This window comes from Lutjanus erythropterus, chromosome 6 (genome assembly GCF_056507025.1).
Source record: "Lutjanus erythropterus isolate fLutEry1 chromosome 6, fLutEry1.hap2, whole genome shotgun sequence".
Taxonomy (NCBI): Eukaryota; Metazoa; Chordata; class Actinopteri; order Lutjaniformes; family Lutjanidae; genus Lutjanus; species Lutjanus erythropterus.
In genome coordinates, this window is record NC_139322.1 from 27210991 (window position 1) to 27232265 (window position 21275).

Here is a 21275-nt window from a genome sequence, read left to right on the forward strand (position 1 = left end):
AAAAAATTGCAGACATCTGAAATTGGACTCTGACTACAGACTTAATTTTGTATGATGTAAAATACATTTTGTGGCAGGAAAAACAATATTTTCCTCTGAAATGTATTGGAAAGTACAAATTATTAAAGCGGGATAAACCAGATGTACCTCAGAATTGTGCTTAAGCACAGTACTTGAGTAAATGTACTTAGTTATTTTCCACCACTGACCTTGACATTATTCTGCTCTGTCCTATTCTAGCAATCTTAATGATTTTTCAAAGTTTTTTTTTTTTTTTTTTGCTGGATACATACTGTATATGCACTGACTATGTCTCGTTGACAGTTGTGGAAGGATTGTGTTAAGACCCTTAGTTTAAAAATACTAAGTGATAGCACTATCAAAAAAATCTACCAAAGGTGTCAAAATGAAATGTACTCATTATGCAGAAGCACTCCTTGAGTATTTTTGGATATTATTACCTAATCTTGTGATTTGTCAGTCTTAGATACTTAAAACACCCCTGGATAGTTAATAGTACAACACTTACTTTGCTTTGCTTCAAAGGTTCCGAAGCCCAAAAGGCTGGGAAACACCAGGACAAGCGAATCATCCACCTATAATCAATTCTGAGCTGTACTTAATAGAAAACATGAACACCAGAAAACAAGGCTGCACTAGTTTAATCTGTAATATTGTGTTGTATTTTAAAAGCGTGTTTAAATCTTCATCTTTTATCAAAATTGCACTTATTTACAGTAGTTAAGTAAATGTACTTAGTTACTTCCCACCACTGCATATGCTGTGAGCAATCAGAACAATGATAATATGTTAAATATTAAAAGTGATACATAATGCTTTACCATCTGTTGAACCCTAAACTGGTGCTGTGTTGCCACCTGCTGGTAAAGACAGAGAAATGACTCTAAGTTAAACAAGGTGAACTGTGCTGTTGGCCAGTATTTAATATTCTCTTGGCCTGATTTCCTTCCAACATTGAAATCTTGAGAAAACAGGAAACATTTGGCCCAGCTTAGTACCATAACAGGTAAGCAATATAAGACTGCACGGGAATCATTTCAGGAGCATTCAAAGGACAAGCTGCAATTTCAAGGCAGAGCTTGGCCACAGCAAATCCTGATAACGTGAGGCAGACTTCATGTGATCGTAATGCTTTCAAATATGAGGCTTTCTGTGATCATCGAGCTGTTGCTGGAGGCTGATTTAGACAGATGAGTCATGTTAATTCAACCGTCCATTTAATGGACTTCTTAACTGAGGAGCTTGTTTATAAAAGATGCAACTTTGTTTGCAGTGTCACTGGCAAATGCATCGTTGTCATGCAGCCAAAAGCTTAAGATGTTGTTAAAAGCGTGTTTATTTGGAGAAATTACTCACCATCCTGTTATATATCCCGCTACTTGGCTGAATTTATGTTAAACTAAATTTTTATAATGTTGCAGTATGTCTGAAGTAACACTTTGTTTTGTCATTGACCACTATACCCACTACCACCTCTACCTTCACTCACATCCTCAACTACATCACCCACATGTCTCCCACCCCCTCCCTCCTCCTCCACTCCCCACCCCACCCACTCAGACTCGGACAGCCTCTCCAGCCCCACCCGCCACAGCCTCAGCCTGTCAGATGGGGAGGACCAGCTGGACCGCCTCCAGCAGGTGGAGCTGGCCAGGACCACACCCATGTCCCAGTGGAGGGCGGGCACTGTGCAGGCCTGGCTGGAGGTTGTCATGGCGATGCCCATGTACATCCGCACCTGCTCAGAAAATGTGAAGAGTGGGAAGGTAGGATGAAAGCACTAACATGATGCAGGTGGAGTCAAATGTAGATTACCAGCCCTGTCAGTGTTTAATCCACTGTTTTAATCCCACCTGTCTGTTTTTTTTTTTAGGACATTTACACTGTGTGATTTTAGCTGCAGTAAACTGTATCAGGCTGCTCTGACACTTTGCAGGTTTTACTTGGACTAACAGATGAAGACCTGGAGCTGGGTTTAGGTGTGAGCAGCTTAATGCATCGCCGGAAACTCCGCCTGGCCATCGAGGATTACAGAGAGGCTGAGAATGGTAGAGGGTGAGAAATGGAAACACAGGATTCTTGTACAAACTAACATAATGTGGTGGTGCAACAGGGCCATCTGTTGGTGATTTACAGTCACAGCATTTATAATGTGTGGGATCATCTTTCCCTGTCATTCCCAGGAGTCATAATATTTACTTTAAAAAGAGAGATGAATGTTTTAGACAGAAAGTTCCAGTAAATGCAGCAGTTTCATTGTCGTTACAACTGCTTTGAAAGTGTCCTACAGATTAATGATACATAGGTCAGTTAAACTGAAAAGTCTTCCAGCCACCAATATGATGGTTATCTGTCCACTGTATGTCCATGCTTTTATGAACAACAATATTAAATAACATAGGTTAAAGCAGGATTGAGCAATATGGCTTATAAATATCTTGATATTTTTAGGCTATGATAAATATCTCAATATATACATTTTCTATTTTAAAAAAAACTGTTAATTCTCAAATAGTGTAAACATATGGTGATCTTGGATGAAACAACCCAACAGCAGGGTTGGGTAAAATCAATATTGAGGTATTTGGTCACATTATATTAGATCAAATACCCTCATTATGCAACAATATCATCAGTAACGTGGATGTAATTCCTAAGTGGGTCAAAGCAAATAGCAGAACAGATTGAAAAGTCTGGTGAGTTCAGAAAATTACATCACTTTACTGCAAAGCAGCCCTTAAAACCAGGATAATACAACACTTATGAAATATCACAATATCCAGAATCTACGATGACATCTAGTCTCATATTATGATGTTGATATTATATCCATATATAGCCCAGTCCTAGTTTAAAGGATCAATTCACCCAAATCAAAACAAAACAATCATATTTTCTCATGTACCCCTCGTTGTATTTGGCAAAGCAAGTGCTGTAGTTCAGGTTATACGTGCCCAGGTTTTGAAATGTTCAGTTCAAAGCATTGGAAAATTACATTTGAAAAATTCAACAGCAAAGTGCCTTTCTGGATAATCCACAGACTTCAGAGTAATCTTTGGAACTAGTTTTTACCAAAGAAAAAGTCCCTTTGAAAATTGTTGAAAGCAAGTTCTGTAGAGCATCCCGCAGAGATACTGTTTTCTGGAAAGACATTCAGATTTCAGTTTTTCAAATATATTTTTAGGGCTGCAAATAGTATTATTATTGTTTTCATTATAAACAGTATAAATACTATTATTATTTTCATTATTAGTTCTCTTGATCTAATGATAATCGTCTTGATTATTTAGTAATCATGAAATTGTTTTCAATCATAATTTTCATAAAGCTCAGGGTGAAATATTCTAAGACTCCACAACTCATAGACATTAATTTTACTATCAGACTCCCGTAGAAGATGCCCCGACTTTGGTTCAAGGAAAAGTCGGTAGGATTATTCCTCTGGGGACCATAAATGTCTGCACAAAATTTCATGGCAATTCATTTAAATAGCTATTGACATATTTAAGTCTGGACCAACCACAAAGAGTAAATGAGAAAAAAAGTGACCCTTCAAGAAACTTTTGCACTGTTTGTCTGCAGGTTGTCTAAGGCTGCAGATATGGACCACCACTGGGTGGCCAAGGCCTGGTTAAGTGACGTGGGCTTGCCTCAGTACTCCCAGGCCTTCCACAACCACTTGGTTGACGGGCGCATGCTGAATTCCCTGACACGTCGCGACCTTGAACGTCACCTCAACATCACCAAGAAGTTCCACCAGGTCAGCTTACTGCTGGGCATCGAACTGTTGCACCTACTCAATTTTGACAAGGAGGTAAGTAAGAATCCACAAACAGAAGATAACAGTGAATATGCTTGTGTCAGTCTTGCCAACTCCTTTATAATGAAGGTAGCTAGCACTAGCTCCAAAATTCTCTAAAGCCATCAGATGACATAATGCGCTCATTTGCATATTTATGGTGTCTTCACACATTAATTTTCATAAAGCTTAGTGGTTGTTTTGGTTGCAGTGAGGAAGAGATCACCTTAAGCCATATAAAAGGTAGACAGAGAAATCATAAACTCACGAGAGGTACATTGCATATTTTAAGTTCTTAAGTTAGCTAATGTTAGAAAAATGTAAGCTAACTAACTAGTTAATGATTGATATAGATTAGTTAGCTAGAGAGCAAACCATAACCAAATACTATGCACTACATACCCAAATGTGTACTATCGTTCAACATACTTTGGTCTAAATAAACAATGTTATGTATCTTTTCTGCAGCACAGCTCGTATCACGTCACTTCCTGTGAGCCTCCGTGCTGTTTGGAGATGTGTAACCATGGTAACCTGTGCCGATGACAAACTAATTTTTTCAGTTTTACAGGTCCACCAGCAACATCTTTTACCCTTCTTCAAAATGTGGTTTTCTTTTCAACATAGATGGGCCTGGCACATAGCATATCTAGTACAGGAAGTGATATTTTCTTTTCCAGGGATGGAAAAGGCTCGATCTCCTGTACTCTGATTGGTTTACCCTGATATTCATCCCCTAACCCTACCCAGTCTCACTCCTCATACCCAAACCTACCCAGCACAAGTAGGGTAGGGCTGGCCATGACTTCACTCTCCTGGGAAAAACAATTTAGAGTACAGGAAACAGGAAAGGAGAAAGGTTGCACTGGGTACCAAATTTGCGTAACTGCTGTTGGAGCACAGAGAAAAAAGGGGCAGAACTTAGGAAGGGTCAATAGAACCTATCAGCTGTTTAACGTGTTTGTTTAAAATGATTTCCAGGCACTGCAGGCTCGCAGGATACAGTGTGAGCACCAGAATGTGGATCCACTGGTATGGACCTCTCATCGGGTCATCAAATGGATCAAAGACATTGACCTGAAGGTGGGAACAGAATAGAGAGAAACAGAATGCACCTTTAAAAATGAACACATATAAAACACTCACTATGTAAGCAGTATATTATCTTTTTTTAAACTCACGTCTTGAAACAAACACTGAAGCTGACAAATTGCCAAGCAAAAGTTGCCCTGCAGTTGTTGCAGCAAAGCAAAAATCTTAATTAAATATTATTAATCAAGAGATACTAATGTATTGAGCATAATAGGAACACTATCACGTGGCATTGTGGGTAATCGAGGCACCTGTGATTACTCAGCGCTCCCTATCTCCACAGAGTGATAGAAGGCCTCTGTTATTGTACCTCTAAGCTGCTACTAGTTGATTACAAAGCTTTTCAGATTACAGCCTCTATGATGCAACATGACTCCCTGTGAACACCATCTACTGTCCTGGCTTAGAACACACGTCTCCATTATGAGGCCACATTCAGGGTGTGTAGAGATAAGGCCGTCTGGACTGACATCCTGTTAATATCCTCACAGAGCGTGAATTTACGCTGACATCAACTAATAAATCAATATGGTCTTTGAACAAATGAACTAATTTGATATACTTTTTGAGAGACTGTTGATATCAGTGTCCTTTTGTTTAGCCAGTAATGGCCACAGTATTACATCAGAGGATTTTAGATTTCATATTACGAATGAAGTCACTCTTTGGCCGTCTCCCCATCCACCTGTACAGGAGTTTGCTGAAAATCTTCTTAATAGTGGAGTTCATGGTGCCGTCATGGTGCTTGACCCCAGTTTTAACACTGACACCATGGCAACAGCACTGGGGATCCCCAACAGCAAGCACATGGTTCGCCGACACCTTGTTGAGGAGATGAACACCCTAACTGGCTCAGCCAGGTGAGGGACATAAACCTTTTTTTTTTTTTTAAATCAATGTTTTTGGTGCTTTTAGTCCCAGGAACTACTTTTTAGGAACTAAAAGCTTCCTTCAGGTCATTGTTGTCTGTATTACCACTGCGAAGATTAGGGAAATTATTCTGCTCATATATGAAATTTTTGTGTCTGCCTACACAACAACACTGATGCCATATAAAGTTACAGATCAGTGAGGCCTGAATTTTGTTGTTCTTTCTTCTGCTACTGCACAATGCGGGTGCAGATTTTTAAAAATGGTGGCTGAAACAATCTGCTGCGAGTACTCGACTGATCACAAATGTACTTGTTGAAAGTTCAAGCAGGGATATTTTAGGGGATAAAATAATGTCCCTGCAACTTAATTTAGACCCTGTTCCCTGTGGTGGAAATGCAACTACTACACATTTGTGTAATCCTTACATACAAATACAGCATATATTATCGGAGATCCTGTCTCTCAGGTTAGGGAATCTCTAATGGCTACAATAAATGGAACTACAGTCTGTCTTGGGGACTCTATTGTCTTTGCAGCTGTCCTAAACACTCTGCCCTTTCCCATGTTCCCTACAGCGCGGATGCCAAGCAGGACTATGAGCGTCTGGGCCTGGCAACGCCACCAACCCTCCTTCGCCAGAACTCCCTGGGCAGACCGCCCAGCTCCACTGGCCGACACACTGATGATGAAGGCTCGCTGAGAAGGAGGGCTGTGAAGGTGGGGAAAAAGTTACTATACTGGAAACTATTATGAGTCATTTCTTGCAATTTCAGCCTCTGTTGTGATGTAAGAATCAGAATCAGGCACAATCACTTTTACTATGTAATCTTAGCTCATGGTGCTGACACATTACAAAACATCACACAGTACAGCAGGTGTACAACAATAACAGTACAGACAAAACATCCTGTATGGCTGCAGGCTGAATACAATAATACAAAACAAAAACCACAACTAGGCTGATAAATGGGGGAAAGATGCTTAAATGACACCACACAACTTTTTCAACTAAATTAGCTCTGATCCTTGCTCCCGTTTTATCTAACACAGGGGTTCCCAAAATTTCAATGTCAAGGACCCGATGATAGAAGCAAATTAGACTGGGGACCCTGAATTTAACAGGATTATGTCTTAAGGAATTCCCTCTTAGTTTTTGTAAAATTTATAGGTTTGAAAAAAAAAGTATTCATAGTCAATCTATGATCAAACTAAGATCACAGCAAATTACAATCAATCAGAACAGCCAACTCTTATTTCTACTCTTGTTGTTCCAGCTTCCAAAAATGTGATGAAAGTTTAAAACCACTGATCTTACAAACCAGCCCGTGTTTCCACCAGTTTCAAACAGAAACACTGTTTTCAAGGATGCAACAACAACAGAGGGCATTGCACGTTGCACAGTGGAAGTAAAAAGTAGAAGCCATAATGTCATAATGGCTCACACTTCAAAGTTTAGAGAAAATCAAAATTAGGTGCACTAGACCAGACTGGAACTTGTTCCATGTCGGCAGAAAAGGGGAGACAGACAGTATTCTCCCATGAGAGTAAACAGGGGGAAAGCTTGTTGTTTGAGGGTATTTGTGTCTCTGTTCCAGCCTCCATCGGGGTTCAGCCCGAAAGCCCGCAGTGGGCGGGACTTGAGCTGCCACAGCAGCTATGGCTCCCTGCCTCGTGAAGGTCGAGACCAGACTCCACCCAGAACTGAGGGAAGCCCGATCCGCGGCTACACCAGCATCGAGGTCACCAACGTGTGAGGTCATCAGACATCAGCTTCATCATGGCTAAATCTACATTATGGACATTTGTCTTCCATGTGCACCTGAACATGGGATGGTTATTTTTTTCTAAAGATGAGCCTTTACAGGACAGATTGCACTTTTTAAATGTGACAGGATTCTTTTTTACAAGTTTCCTGGTTTGAAAAAAACTTTATAAGACTCATTGTGGGCAGGTGCTATTTTAATTCTTTTGAGAGCAGTAATTTCCCTTCCTCCAACGCCAGAGTCAAAAGATGAAGGAGTCAAGCTAAATGATTATTTTTCTATTTTTGTGTGTGTAAATGGTTCTTTATGAACCAGGATGTGACTTTTTTTTGTTGGCTAGTTGCTATTGACAGACGGTCTGTTTCTCTGAGCAAAATGTGATTTAAAGAAAAAAAAAAAGACTGTTTGTAAAATACAGGGTACTTTATGATGAAGTGAAAAAAAAGTTTCATATCAGTGTAAATTGTTCTTGTTTCATTCAGTTCTGCTGTTTGTGATGCCTTGTCAATGTAGCTGAGGACAACGGACAAAAAAAGACAAATTGAATTTTAAATTCTAGAGTTTATGTTTGATAGTCATTTCTCATCTTGCACACTTACACAGTTGTGTCTAAACAAATGTAGCACCCTCTGATGTTTTATACTGTGCAGTAAACATGGAAAAATATTTGAACAATGCCAGCAAAAGATGACTGCAGAGCTGTATGTCCATCAGGCCTAAGGGCTGAACGGTGTGAGGATGCATATATGTGAAAATGAAGAGTTCATTTTAATGAAATAAAGATGACGTCTCATATTTGGTTGTCCTTTTGCATATATCTTGAGCAGAAAGTTAAATAAAAATCCATTTAGAAAGAATCAGTATATTTATTATACCATTACATAAACTACAGAGGGAGGTTTTGGGATTAGATTCTATTAAAGGACCAGGAGTTTGTAGTGTTTAGGCTGGATCAAAAGCCAGTGTTTGGTTTGTCCATTCGGCTACTGTAGAAACTTGGTGGTGCAGCATGACAACCTCTGTGGAAGAGGACCAGCACCGTCTGTAGATATAAACAATTCATTCTATGGTAACAAAATCACAGTAATTCTTATTTTCAGGTGACTATACACTAATGAAAACATACCTATGATTATTATCTGCCATATTGTACCAATAACCCCCTGTAAATCTTCCACACTGGACTTTAAAAACTAAACAAATTCAGTCCCCATCCTGTCTTGTCCTATTTTAGACACTGGTAGCAGTGAAGACACACAGATTAATGATGTAACCTCCTAATCTGAATGTACCATGACAATCTGAAAAGAAAGATGATGAGGAGGAACAAGAGGATTTGGCAACGCTTAGAATTGTTGGCCGACTCTGCAGCTCTACGCAGCTTTTTGGCCTCTTTTAGTTAATTGATTTGGTTTTAAGGATGCATATTTACTGTACTGATCACCACTACAGCTCTCAACAACCTACTGTAGGCCTACTGTAGGCTACATGTCCAGCAGCAATCAAAGAGGTTAGCAACTAGCTGGTAAAGAAAGTCACACATCAAGCAGCTCGAGAGTTGGTGGAGGCAATAGCAGAGTGAGAAGGAGAATTAATTAAGCAGGCAGTCAGAAAGACCAAATGAAAATTTATGTTGCTGGATGCTCCCTATAAAGAGTTTCTAATTGTATAAAACGGTCTATTTAGTCCTTATGCCTCTATAACCTACATAAGCAAAGAAGACCATTAGTGAGAAGTTGAGTATTTACAGTTATTCTGATGTGATTCAAATTCTAAAAGCAAAAGCAACAGCAGACAAATATAAAAACAATAGCTACAGATTATCCTAAAAATATGTAACATATCCACTTCACTGGTAAGCTGCAGTAAACAGTAATGTTTTAAGCCCTGATTTAAATGAGCCGACAGTTTCAGCTGACCTCAGGTGTTCTGGAAGTTTGTTCCACAGGTGGGGAGCACAGAAACTACAGGCTGCTTCACCTTGTTTGGTTCTGATACGGGGAACACTGAGTAAACCTGTTCCAGATGATCTGAGGGGTCTTGGTGCTTCATAATATACAAGCAAATCAGAGATGTATTTAGGCCCGAGACCATTTAGTGCTTTATAGACAAGTAACAAGATTTTAAAGTCTATCCTTTGACACACAGGAAGCCAGTGTAGTGATTTAAGCAGTGGTGTAATGTGCTCCACTCTCTTGGTGTTGGTGAGGACTCTAGCACCAGCGTTCTGGACGAGCTGCAGTTGTCTGATTGATTTTTTATTCAGACCTGTGAAGACACCGTTACAATAGTCCAGCCTGCTGAAAATGAAAGCATGAACAAGTTTTTCTGTATCTTCGCCAGACAGAAATCCTTTAATTCTTGCTAATAGGCAGGCAGGAGGGGGGTTGTTGGAACCCTGACTGGGACAGGGACTTCCTCTGAATGCCTTGGGTGATGTGGAGCAAAGGGTCAGGTGAAGGGGGGAGAGATGCAGGCTGTCTGTCTCTGTGCCCCGTACTTGTCCTTGGCTCTTATCTGTCCATTCTTGTTTTGGTTTGGCATTCCAAGAGCATGACATAGGTTGTGCCCGAGTAGTCTGGATCCAGTGATTTTTGGATGAATCCCATCACGCTGAAAGCGGTCACTACAGTTCCAAAAGATGTAAAAATTGTCAATAAACTTTATCCCATGAGTGAAGCATGCCGACATCAACCATGTATTCAGGGCAAGGAGTCTGGTGAAAGACTCAATTCATTTAACCAGAGTTGGAATGGGGCCAGAAATGAACACATTTTGTGACTGACAATTGGTCAGTTTTTCCAGGAGCAGGGAAAAGACTTCTTTTTAGGATCTCAGAGCCAGTTTTCCTTCGTAGAATGTCAAAAGACCCAGCATGGATAATGATCCTCATGTTACTTGGGTGTGTAGAGAGGATCACTGGCAACAGCTCTGTTAGCCCCTTGACAGACGAGCCAGACACTGTTAGGTTTTCAGTCTTTCCCATTCTTACATGCTTGGTTATTGAGTCCCCGATCAGGATGGTGTCTGGCTGATCAGATGTGGGGTTGAAGATATTTCTCTTTGCCCTTGGCTTGTCAGGTGTGGAGTTAGCAAAGTTTTTTCTGGCCCTTCGTCTAGCAGTGGTTTTTGGGCTATTGTTTGGATTTTGGATAGCCTTAATACCACGAATGTGACTGGCTTCCCTGGGTTTCGTGTAGTTAGTATTATCACACATTTCATTTGGAGCCAGTGCATCATAGCTGTTTTGTAGAGGCAGTTCGAGTGGAGGGGTGAGCACTGGGGCTCTCCTGACTGATTGCCTGCTGGATTTGCCTTTGGGTCCAACAACATCAGCCCAAGTCCTAAAAGAGGCCAGTTTGGGAGCCTCTGCAGCCGATCCAGTAGTGTTAGGACATATCCATGGGATTGTGTCAGCCAAGTCAGCAGTGGTATGCTCTGCATTTGAAGTATTTCCATATAGAAAAGTCTGTCCATCAGCACCTTGTGTAGTAGCTGCCACAGAGTCAATGAATTGCTCACTCTCACGAATTTGTTGTAGTGTTTCATTCTTCTTTTGAAGCTGCCTTATCGTCTCGGTTAGTCGCTCACACTCTGTGGAGCTCACAGATTTTGCCATCTTGTCCTTGTCCTAATCACAGGTTCCAGTCACAGACACAGCAAAAGGCTTGCACTGTGCCTCAGCCCTGCCCATACAGTTGAAAAAGTGGTGAAAAATATGGCAGTAGTAATCTGTATCTTTCACAAATTAAAGTCCCAGTGATTTATAAGTATCCAGGATCTACTTTCTGTGGCTTTTAGCAGGAAAAAACAAGTATATCGGCAAAAGAATGTAAGCAAAGCGGAGCGCAAGCAGCAGAGCGTCTACACTCTAAGAAAGCCGGACTAGGCAAAGTTCTGTCAGCTAGTTAAGAAGAAGCAAGAGGAATTTTTTCTTTAAATCCTTTTATTTTTGATATTTTGTGGTTATTGTGGTGGAAACACTACTGCTTTTGTCAACAGGGGCCTCCAAAATCAAGACAATATGAAAGTTCCTTAGAATGGCAGCTATTGGCTGACACATTAGCCATATCAGTTTAGTAAGGGTTCTGTATCACGTTGTTTTTGGACTTTCTGTCCTCTAAATTTAGTTTGTAGAAAGCGACAAGGAAGCTGACTGGTCAGACTTGTGCTATGGTGTAGTAAATTTAGGAGCTTTGATGGTGAGGGAAAGAGGAAATTATGGAGACACTGAAAATTTATAAATAGAGGATGACAACACGGCATGAGAATCTTTTTTTAAAGATTTTATTTTGATTTCTCATTATTTACAATAAACTCTCTCTAAAATAACAAAACAAAGATGCACTTAATGACAAAACAAAACATGAGTCAAAGACAGAGCAGAAGACAATACAAAACAAGACTTAAACAACACCCTTTTTTCATAACACAATGTGTAAAAAACAATCACAGTCAGAGGAATAAAAAGTGCAGGAGGAAGTGTGCTTCAAATGTGCTTCACTGCCTGCTCTGTATTGCAAATGAGGGTCCATTTTAAACACATATTACCTTTGAGTGGTAACACTGACTCTGTACCTCTGATTTCTCAACAGTGTTTTGGTGAGTCACTGCAGGTCCTCCTTTCTTTGCTCTGCGTTAGACGTGATGTCTCATGTTTCTGTTCAGACCTCTACGCAATACAACATGGTGCAACTTCCTCCTCTTACTCATAGTGGCTCGATAAATGTGCCAAGATAAGGATGACGCAGCACCAAATGAGACAGCTACCCTCTGGCCCGCAATGCTACCTTACTAAATACCTTTCTGGTAATTCACCCACAGCTGAGAAAACGAGAATAAGCCATTCATATGTGATGCCCCCTTACAGAGGTATGACGTAGGAAGGCGGGTCATGTAAACCTGAGAAATGAACTGAACTGCTTATTAGGGGAACACTCAGTGAAGAAATGTAATTACATGCCCATGTAGCAGCCATAAAACCAAAATCAATAATTACACGTCAGTGGATATGAATGAGTTTGCCAGATGGATTGCAACAACAAAATGAAGACAGTGGTTATTGTATTTAAGTTATGTGCAGTTTTATCTGTAGGGAAAGGTATACTGCATAGAATATTGATTGAAGAATTTAATCCACAAAACATATCAAGTTAATTTACTACACTTGTGACTATCAGTTCACGTAAATCAAGCTTATCTCTATCTAACTGTAACATTTTTCCTTTGTAGCTGCCAATATATATCACTTAATTTGATTACAGGCTGACAGTCATCAAGCCAGACTTCCAGATGTAATCAAGGCTTGTTAACTGTGGTTCTCTGTCTATCTTTCCCTGTGTGTGTGTGTGTGCGTGTCTGTGCGTGTGTGTGTGTGAGGAACCAAACAAAAGCTTAGGAGGAAGAAAAGCTCCCCAGAGCCCACAACAACTGGGTTGCCTCACTCAAAAAAACAATACCCTGATTGGTCAGGTTGGGGCTGGTTTTGTCATTATTGTAAAACAGTCAAGGCCTCGCTCTAGCAGGCCGATACAGAGGAGGACAGGACTGGTACGAGGAAGTGGAGCCAAGTGGAGCATATTTTTACTGTATGCGGTGACTTCAAACATGTAAAGGACATGCACAACATGCATGCATACAAGCGCAAACACACGTCTGTACTTTGTTTGATGTCTAAATGTGAACACCATGTGTGTCATGTGAGTGCTGGCAGGGTGAATTCTCATGGCTGCTTCTGTCCAAAGGGTTGGAAAGGAGCGACGGTGAGTAGGTGGTAAATTTACAAAGAGGAAGTAAAAATCTAATCACATAACACTGACTTGTCAGTGGTCACGGCATGGGGAAGTTTTGAGTGAAGGGTGAGTCATGTTGATAGCAGTTGTAATTCTTGGAATAAGACGGAGGGGCACATGTATTTCTATCTTCTCAAAAACTTTTGTAGTGAGATTTGACTCAGAAGAGATGTATGCAATTGTTTCTAACTGTGGTGAAGACGAAGAACAGCAAGGAGACACATCACTGTTACCACCCTGTGTTTTCTCAAAATCTGTTCGAACCCTCTCGGCAACCCTGCTGGTCCACAAGCCTCACTTCAAGACTCACTCGTGTACAGTTGGACTCCTTCTTTCTATATGAATTCAAGGGTGTGAGTCAGAATGAAGCCTGGCATTTAACAAATTTGTTCAGGTCACTTCCTCAAATAGTTAAATAGTCCCCAACAAAAATATTCCTTTTTAGGATTTTCATTCAGCTCATTACTTACATCAGTTCATAACCAAACCTTCCCCCTCACCACAGATGATTTCTCAAGATCATTGATGACAGCATCATGTGTCAATGGAAAAAAACAGGGCATCTTGTCTTCTAGGTATTACACACCAAATGAGTCTGTCAAGAAATTATGAAACTGATGCAGTGTTATATAGAGTGCCCTTCTATGAGAGAAAACGGCATTCACTGTCATTAGCTTGCCCTTAGTGGGAAAACAAGATTAATTGCACTTTCGAGTACCCTTCCATATAGGAAGCCTTTCCAGTGAAGAAGAAGACATGTTGTGCAGTATAGAGTGCTCTTAACAGTGTAAAAATATGACAAAATACCCTCTAAGGTGCTTTCCAGTGGAGAAAACGTGAAGCATAACTATATAGGGTGCCCTTTTGATTTTTTTATGTTATGTTTATTATAGTTAGGAAGGGACAGACATGCATAAAAGCACAAACCAAATCAGATAAGCAAAGACACACAAGCAAAATTAGCAGGACAGTGATATAACCATAACACCAGAAGACAACATAATATACAAAAGCACATAAACCCTGGAATAAGACAAGGACATAACCACTAGTCCAGATCATGATAATCTCACTCCGCCACTGAGCATTACCCACTGGTTTCTTAAAATGTCCAGCTCAAGATATTATAAATCTTGACTGCTAAAAGCTGATACCAGTTTATCACTAAAGGGACCAGCACAAAAATCACTCTCCATTAACAGATACTGAAGACTGAAGAAAACTGGACTACAGCCAAATGAGCAGAATAAATGAAATGCCAGAAATGTTTCTTCCTCTCCTTCTAGCACCGAGCCGGACAGTGAAGGGTTAATGAAACTGGAAGTGAAGCACTGAGCCCCCTCCCTCCCTCCCTCCCTCCCCTCCCCTCCCTCCCCCCTTCTCCTCCCTCTGTGTCTGGGCCCATCCGTCTCAGAGGAAAGTTCCTGATCCTTAAACGCTATTTGTCACCAAATTATGCCACATAAACAACTGTCAATCGTCGGCGGGGACTGAAAATAAACCCCACGCCTCCCAGCTGTGAGAAGAAGAACCACAGGAGACAGACGAACGATGCAGAGGTGAGTGTGAAGCCGATGCAGTCGCTCGCTGAAGTATTCATGTGTCGCTGAAACGTTGCTAAAAGTTACACGGCGGTCGAAGTTTGTAGCGGTTTGTTCAGACCTGGACAATTTAAGTTGCGCTTCTGCATTACACATCCTGCTGTGGTCAGCTTGAGTAACGCGCCTGTGTGTTAATGAAACGGTGTGTGTTGGCCAAACAACAAAAGAAATACTGAAAGTCCGAGAGCTGAGATCTCAAACAGGGTCGACCCCAACACGTACACACCCAAAGAGTCATTTTTAAACAGCTGGCTGCAGAGGTAGAACTGTTCGTGACTGGTGATACTCATGATCACACACACACACACTAACCAGATGTTGTGTAGAGCTTTGTGCAATAAAGTTTTTTTTTATGAGCAGGAATGTTAATGTCTTACTTTACTGTAAAAACCTGCCCTGTTAGTAAAATCTAACCTTTTAAGCCGGGCTGTACAACAACAAGCCCCTCACATGTCCATGATGTGTGACATCTTCACATAAATGTCCCTTCGCACCTCTGGATTGCACAGCTGCAACAGTCTTGTGAGTTTGTGTAGACTCACAGTGTCCAGCTGTCATGATGAGCAGTCTCATACCATGCATACTTTAGTGAGAGGGTATTCCTAAATTGGAGCTGGGTTTATCTGCTCTAAACTGTCCCCCTCTCCCCCAGCAGGCCTGGGCATGTTTGAACGCTAACATACTTTATTGTTGTATCCAAGGAGAAATCTGTGGTATGAGACCAGTATTTCAAGAAGACATTCTTGAATTGTCACGGATGTTATATATAGATAGTCAGTTTCTTGGATTTTTGTTTGAGTTTATTTATAGTTCCCAGCAGTCCGCCTCTACTCTCTGATCTAGCACAGATAAAAAAAAAAAAAAAAAAAAAAGTGTACTGCAGGGAGGCCTTGTGATCAGTGGCACGTTCTGAGTGTGCAATAGATGTGCAAATCCGCTCATTGGCAGAGGTGGCAAAAGTACACACATTCTTTACTCAAGTAGAAGTACAGATAAAAAAAAAACTCAACTTCTTCACTCAAGTAAAAGTGAAAAAGTACAGGCTCTTAAATGTACTCAAAGTATAAACATAAAAAGTAGTCCTCTGAAGGACATTTCTGCTGCTTGGTCTTGTTACATCTTTTATGTTGTTTATGTCTTGTAATGTCAGTCATGCATGACATGCACTGATAGGTACGCTAAGGAACCGTCTTATGTCTGCGTTATTGTCCCATCCATTTAAACCGAAATTGGTCTCGATGTTGAGAAGGCGGCACTCAGTGATGTAAAATAAGAATTTGAGGTGTTACGTTTCTCCAAATCCATGATTCAGTTTGAGTCTCGATTTTTAAACTCAAAAATTCAATTTGAATTTTGATTTTCTTTCAGCAGTGACAGTTGTGAAACTGTTAGACTATCGTGTCTTGTTTTGTAAAGATCTTAATTTGTCTTAATTCCATGACAAATGTCACTTACATTTTCAAATTCTTCTTTAGAGGTTACCAGTTAGCTACCCCGTGTCTTCTTTTAAGTGGTGTTTTGTTTTTTTTTGGACACACATGCAAGTAGGCGGGGCTGGAGCAAGAAAAAAAAAAACATACTGGGAGAAATGAAATTGTGACACCCCCAATAACAATCAGTAATTCCCCTCAAATTCATTAAAACTAAGGTACATATGTTTGTTAAAATGTAGGGAGTAAAAGAAAAATGTTGTCAGAAAAATAAATAATCTACTTGAAAACTCCACTTAAGTACAGTAAAGAAGTATTTGTACTTTGTTACTTCCTAACTCTACTAATTTCAGAGAATCCAGTTACTGTGTGCAGCAGTTAAATGAAGCTAAACTACTTATGTTTCTTGTAATGTCTGGTTTTGAAAGCATGTAATGATAAATACAGCAGTTATAAAAGATGGAAAACAAACCTGTATATTCAGTAGTACAGCCAAGATACTTAAATACATCTTGAGCTTCTAGTTGTACAGTGGCCATGGTTGTCCTTATCTACCCTCATTATGTGTTGACACTGGATAACTAGTGACTTTGGAAGGTTAAAAGGCAGGTCTGCTGTAAATTTTTACCATGCAACACGCCCATTTGTTGGAAGTCTCTCCTACCAGTATAAACTGGGCTTGGGTGCTCATAAAGAGTAAATCTGTGAGCGGCAGTGATATGTTTGGTAATACCTTCACAGATAACGTTCATTTCTTATCAGCAGAGTTCTGACTGACAGGAGTCGTACCACTACAGATACCAGCTTAAAAAGTAAAGGGAGATATTTTGCATTTTTCATCTTTTGTCTTAGAGAAAGGCCAGATTTTAATGTTTGTCGATATGAATCTTTCCTGTTTGTTAGTTTTAGGTTTATCAGTTTGTCTCCAACCTCTCATACCTTTGTCCCTACAGGTTTTGACCTCACTGGAGCTGCTGTGACTAAAGTTTAAGGACTGACGAGATGCGTTCCAGCGTGGACGTGCCACCGAGCCATCCTGGCAGAGGAACCACGGGCAGCAACAACAACAATAATAACAACAACAACAGCAGCAGCGAAAACACTGGCAACTCCGGTTCCCAGTATGCACTGTGTGCGCTGGGGGTCGGGCTCGTCGCCCTTGGCATTGTGATGATCGTGTGGAGCGTGGTACCTGCGGATGCACCTGGTAATAGCAGCAACAGTTCAGGAGGACATGTGGACACTGGTGGCAGAAAAAACAAAGCGTCCTCCGTGGCGTTTGTGCTGGTGGGGTCTGGAGTGGCCATGCTGCTGCTGTCCTTGTGTCTGGGAATGAGGAACAAACAGCGGGAGCAGATGAGGCTCCAGGAGGCCCAGAACAACGGAGTGGCAGCTACTGCACAGGAGGAAAGAGAAACGTGAGTCGTTTATTTTGACTGTTAGCAGTAAATTGATTTGACAATGTAAACTAAATTGCTTTACATTATTTTCAGATCATTATGAAAATAACTGATTAGATAGATAATCCATGATACTGAAGAATATGCTTGGCAAAGTTATTTCACTGATTCCTGCGTGAAACAATTGAAACAGATTTATTTGAAAGGTCCTATGAGACTTGACACATGACTGCCAAATATTTTGATTGAACAAGCTCAGAAATTATCCAGATAATCCATTTAGTAATATTTAATAATAACCATGCTTGCTTATTTATATTTACATTATATTATTATATTTTTCTTAATTTATTTTACTTGCTGACAGCACAGCTAGTCAAGTCCATGCTTTTGGGTGGCAGGCTCCCAGGTCATTTCCCACAAGCTAGCACATATTTGCACATGTGCACCATCCGGTATCCTGTTCTTAATACATCCATGGTCGCGCCCAACTGTGCAGTGAGTGTGAGTGTAGCTATCAGCAGCTGGGAGAAATTTAGAAAGGTGGTTGTGGTAGATGATTGGGTCAAACACAGAACTATCAAGAGGGCTGTGTCTCAAAGTCACTGTTAATTTTTGAATTTTAGACTTGGCTGAATTATTATTTTCAATTTTTGAAATTTACAGTTTTTCTGTGAGATTTAGGCAACAAAACCACTTGCTCAGGTTGGGAAGAGATCGTGGTTAGAGTTGAAATAGATAATTAACCGCATATTAGAACAACTTTCTGGCAGTTGCAAGGTGGCATTGAGGCAACAACTACTCACCAGTCACAGCACAGTAGGGCAGGACTAGGTGGAACAGAAATAACACAACCTATGTGTCTCATTCATATATGTTTGTTTCCAAAAATGTCTGCAGTGCTGAGGAACAAGCCCAGCGCTATGCTGTACCTACCTATGAAGAGGCGGTAGGTAGTGGCCAGTATCCTGTCCGTCAGAGTAACCTACGCCCGAGCACCTCCCAGCTACCTTCCTATGATGACCTGGTCCAAGTTGACGGTGTACAGTATGAATTCGAGGGGTCAGAGGTCACAAATACTGGAGCACAGCCCGGTCCGGCTTCCACTTCTCCCACTGGTGCTGCTTCCACATCAAATCGTAGACCTGGTAAAAATAGCCGCAAGCTCCTCCCTATCAAGATCCGCAGGATTAAATCAGAGAAGCTGCACATGAAAAACGTTGATAACGCTCAGCCAGCAGCTGGAATCAGTATAGAACCACTTACCCCACCGCCGCAGTATGAGGATAAAGTGCCTCCAATTTAAGATCAAGCTGATCGTGTTTAAAACAATCTACTGAAATTCCAGGAATCGTCTCCGAGGTGTTTCTGACCTTTTGTGGATTTGTCGATCTGCCTTGTTGAGCCAAGACTTGAAGGTGGCTCGTCTTGCAGAACACTCAGTAGCAGTATCTGTTCAAATTCATCATTTGTGCCACGTCACTCCAAAGCACTGAACAGAGGAACCTTAATGTTTTGTTTTTTAAAGTCTTGGATCTCACTGGATCTCTGAAACAGTTATGGACGGATAATTACTGGATCCTTTCTTACTGTGACAGATTTTGTCACACTATGGCACTTTGGGTTAGAAGCACATGCCAAATGCAGTTTTCCTTCATATCATAGTATCTCTCTGTTAATGCATTATTATATTGATGGAACGAACCCTTCCATAGCGCTGACTGTATGTGTGAGTTGATGGTGGAAGAGATCGTAGCACACCAAGGAGTGGTTATAGTAAGGATTTCTGTGCATACTTAATAGGTATGTGCAGAGCACTTATCTTGTGAAATAGCTGCGGTCTAGGCAGTGTTTCACCCTGGGAGGCTTTAGATTACTACTACCAGCCATTTACCAAATGTAGGCTCCATGATTAGAGCATTGTATGTATGGATTGACCTGTTGTGGTATGCTACACTCTCATAAACTCTTCCTCCTTGTCTCTCCTGGTCCTCTAGAGCTTTGCAGCAAATTGGAGACAATTCTGATGTTGACTAGAGGTTAGAGAGTTTTTTTTTTTTGTTTGATTTATACAGAGCCAGAATCTGCTCCTACTTTTTAAAAAAAATCTTTATCTTTCTCCTCGAAAAGCTGACACATGTTAGCCTAAAATAAAGCTTTGTTAGCTTTTAATCAGCTACAGCTCCCATGACTCTTAGCCAGAGGCTCTCTACCAAAACCTAATGGGACATGTAGTTCCTTAATACTAACAAAATATCATTTATTATAAAATATCAAGGTGTTTCAATGTTATCATTCAGTACAGCAGTGTATTTATTTAAAAGAGAGAGACATAGTTTCATGTTTCTCTTTAGAAACACAAACAAAAGAAACCCCACACAGTACATGGTCTGGCCAAGGCTGGTGAAACACAAGATGGTTTGTAAATGGAGTGAGACTTCAACTGTTCATGATGTTATGATTGTTAAATATTTCTTGCTCAGTTTGTCATGGCTAACAAGTTAGCAGTCTAGCTTCACTAGCAGCTACAGAATGAAAACAGCACGCCACTGGAGTTGTGTGTCTGACTGACTGATGAATTTAAGCCTGAATTTCACTTGTTTTTTCGCCCTGCTTTGGATTCCACAAACTGCTGATCTCCTGATCTAGCTTTAGCTTGCTAAACGCTAGATTTTCCTACCTACCAGGTTGTTAACTTTGGCTCTTTGATGCTTTAAGCTAGGTCAGCTGCAAGTAGTCAACATGTTTCATGAGACTCAATCATATCTAAGGGCGTCTACAAGCACAATTTAGTGTGACATACATCCGTTTTATGAGCTGCATTTCTGTTTACTTCCTGTCAATGCTAACATTACCTTCACCTACAAACGCACTGATTTTTTATCCTCCGTGGAGTTTTCACAGTTGGCTTGCTACATATTCTTATCTAGTGTGCATTTTTGTTACAGTGTTTTAAACATTTTAATAATCACCTCAGTGTTTTAGATAACCGTTAGCAAGATCAGCTAGCTAAGTAGCTTGCATTGTCTTTTTTTCAAGTTAGACAACAGAACAAACTTAACAACAAAATAAAACTTGACTAAATCGCTCCAAGAATCACCGACTCTTGTTTGGTCAAAATGAACCCTTAATTCATTGCATTAATCGTGAACATGTCAAGAGAGGAGCGAGCGGGAGGCTGGACATCAGGCAAGCAGCAGGTAGAAGCGTCATATAGAAGCAGTATATTTCACACCTACATTGGTGCATTTAGGGTTTATTTCAACCAAACAGCCAGAGATGGTGATTGTTGAAATGAGCTAAGATATTTTTCATGGGTTTTATTTTGTCTTTGTTGAGTTTGAATGAACAAGACGATGTTAGCTAGTGGGTGAATGTTGCTAGCTGTTACCTAAGACACTGAAGTGATCATCAAAATGTTCAAAATCTCTAAATCTCTCTCTCTCTCTCTACACATATATATATATATATATATATATATATATATATATATATATATATATA

General features: G+C 40.4%; 2 protein-coding genes across 7 annotated transcripts in view; both read left to right on the plus strand.

The window, feature by feature from the left end:
* kazna (kazrin, periplakin interacting protein a) overlaps positions 1-8343 on the plus strand; it is a 253476-nt gene extending 245133 nt beyond the window's left edge. For all 6 annotated transcript variants that reach the window (XM_084721454.1, XM_084721455.1, XM_084721453.1 and 3 more), the window contains 7 exons: positions 1582-1787; positions 1958-2076; positions 3604-3835; positions 4802-4903; positions 5606-5772; positions 6361-6502; positions 7381-8343. In XM_084721454.1, the coding sequence (XP_084577580.1) occupies positions 1582-1787; positions 1958-2076; positions 3604-3835; positions 4802-4903; positions 5606-5772; positions 6361-6502; positions 7381-7539 (1127 nt within the window). In that variant the 3' untranslated portion in view covers positions 7540-8343. The remainder of the gene's footprint in view (positions 1-1581; positions 1788-1957; positions 2077-3603; positions 3836-4801; positions 4904-5605; positions 5773-6360; positions 6503-7380) is intronic.
* Positions 8344-14719: 6376 nt separating this feature from the next.
* tmem51a (transmembrane protein 51a) lies at positions 14720-19752 on the plus strand. The gene is made up of 3 exons (XM_084720028.1): positions 14720-14899; positions 17325-17789; positions 18672-19752. Exons 2-3 carry the CDS (start codon positions 17374-17376, stop codon positions 19075-19077), a joined length of 822 nt encoding a protein of 273 aa, XP_084576154.1. The 5' UTR covers positions 14720-14899; positions 17325-17373; the 3' UTR covers positions 19078-19752.
* Positions 19753-21275: the final 1523 nt, after the last annotated feature.

What these genes read in the sequence shown, in the direction of transcription:
- tmem51a (XM_084720028.1), top strand. Translation starts at nt 17,374, where the DNA reads ATGCGTTCCAGCGTGGACGTGCCACCGAGCCATCCTGGCAGAGGAACC. An exon ending in GCACAGGAGGAAAGAGAAAC is followed by an intron (nt 17,790 to 18,671) that starts GTGAGTCGTTTA and finishes AAATGTCTGCAG; the next exon opens with TGCTGAGGAACAAGCCCAGC.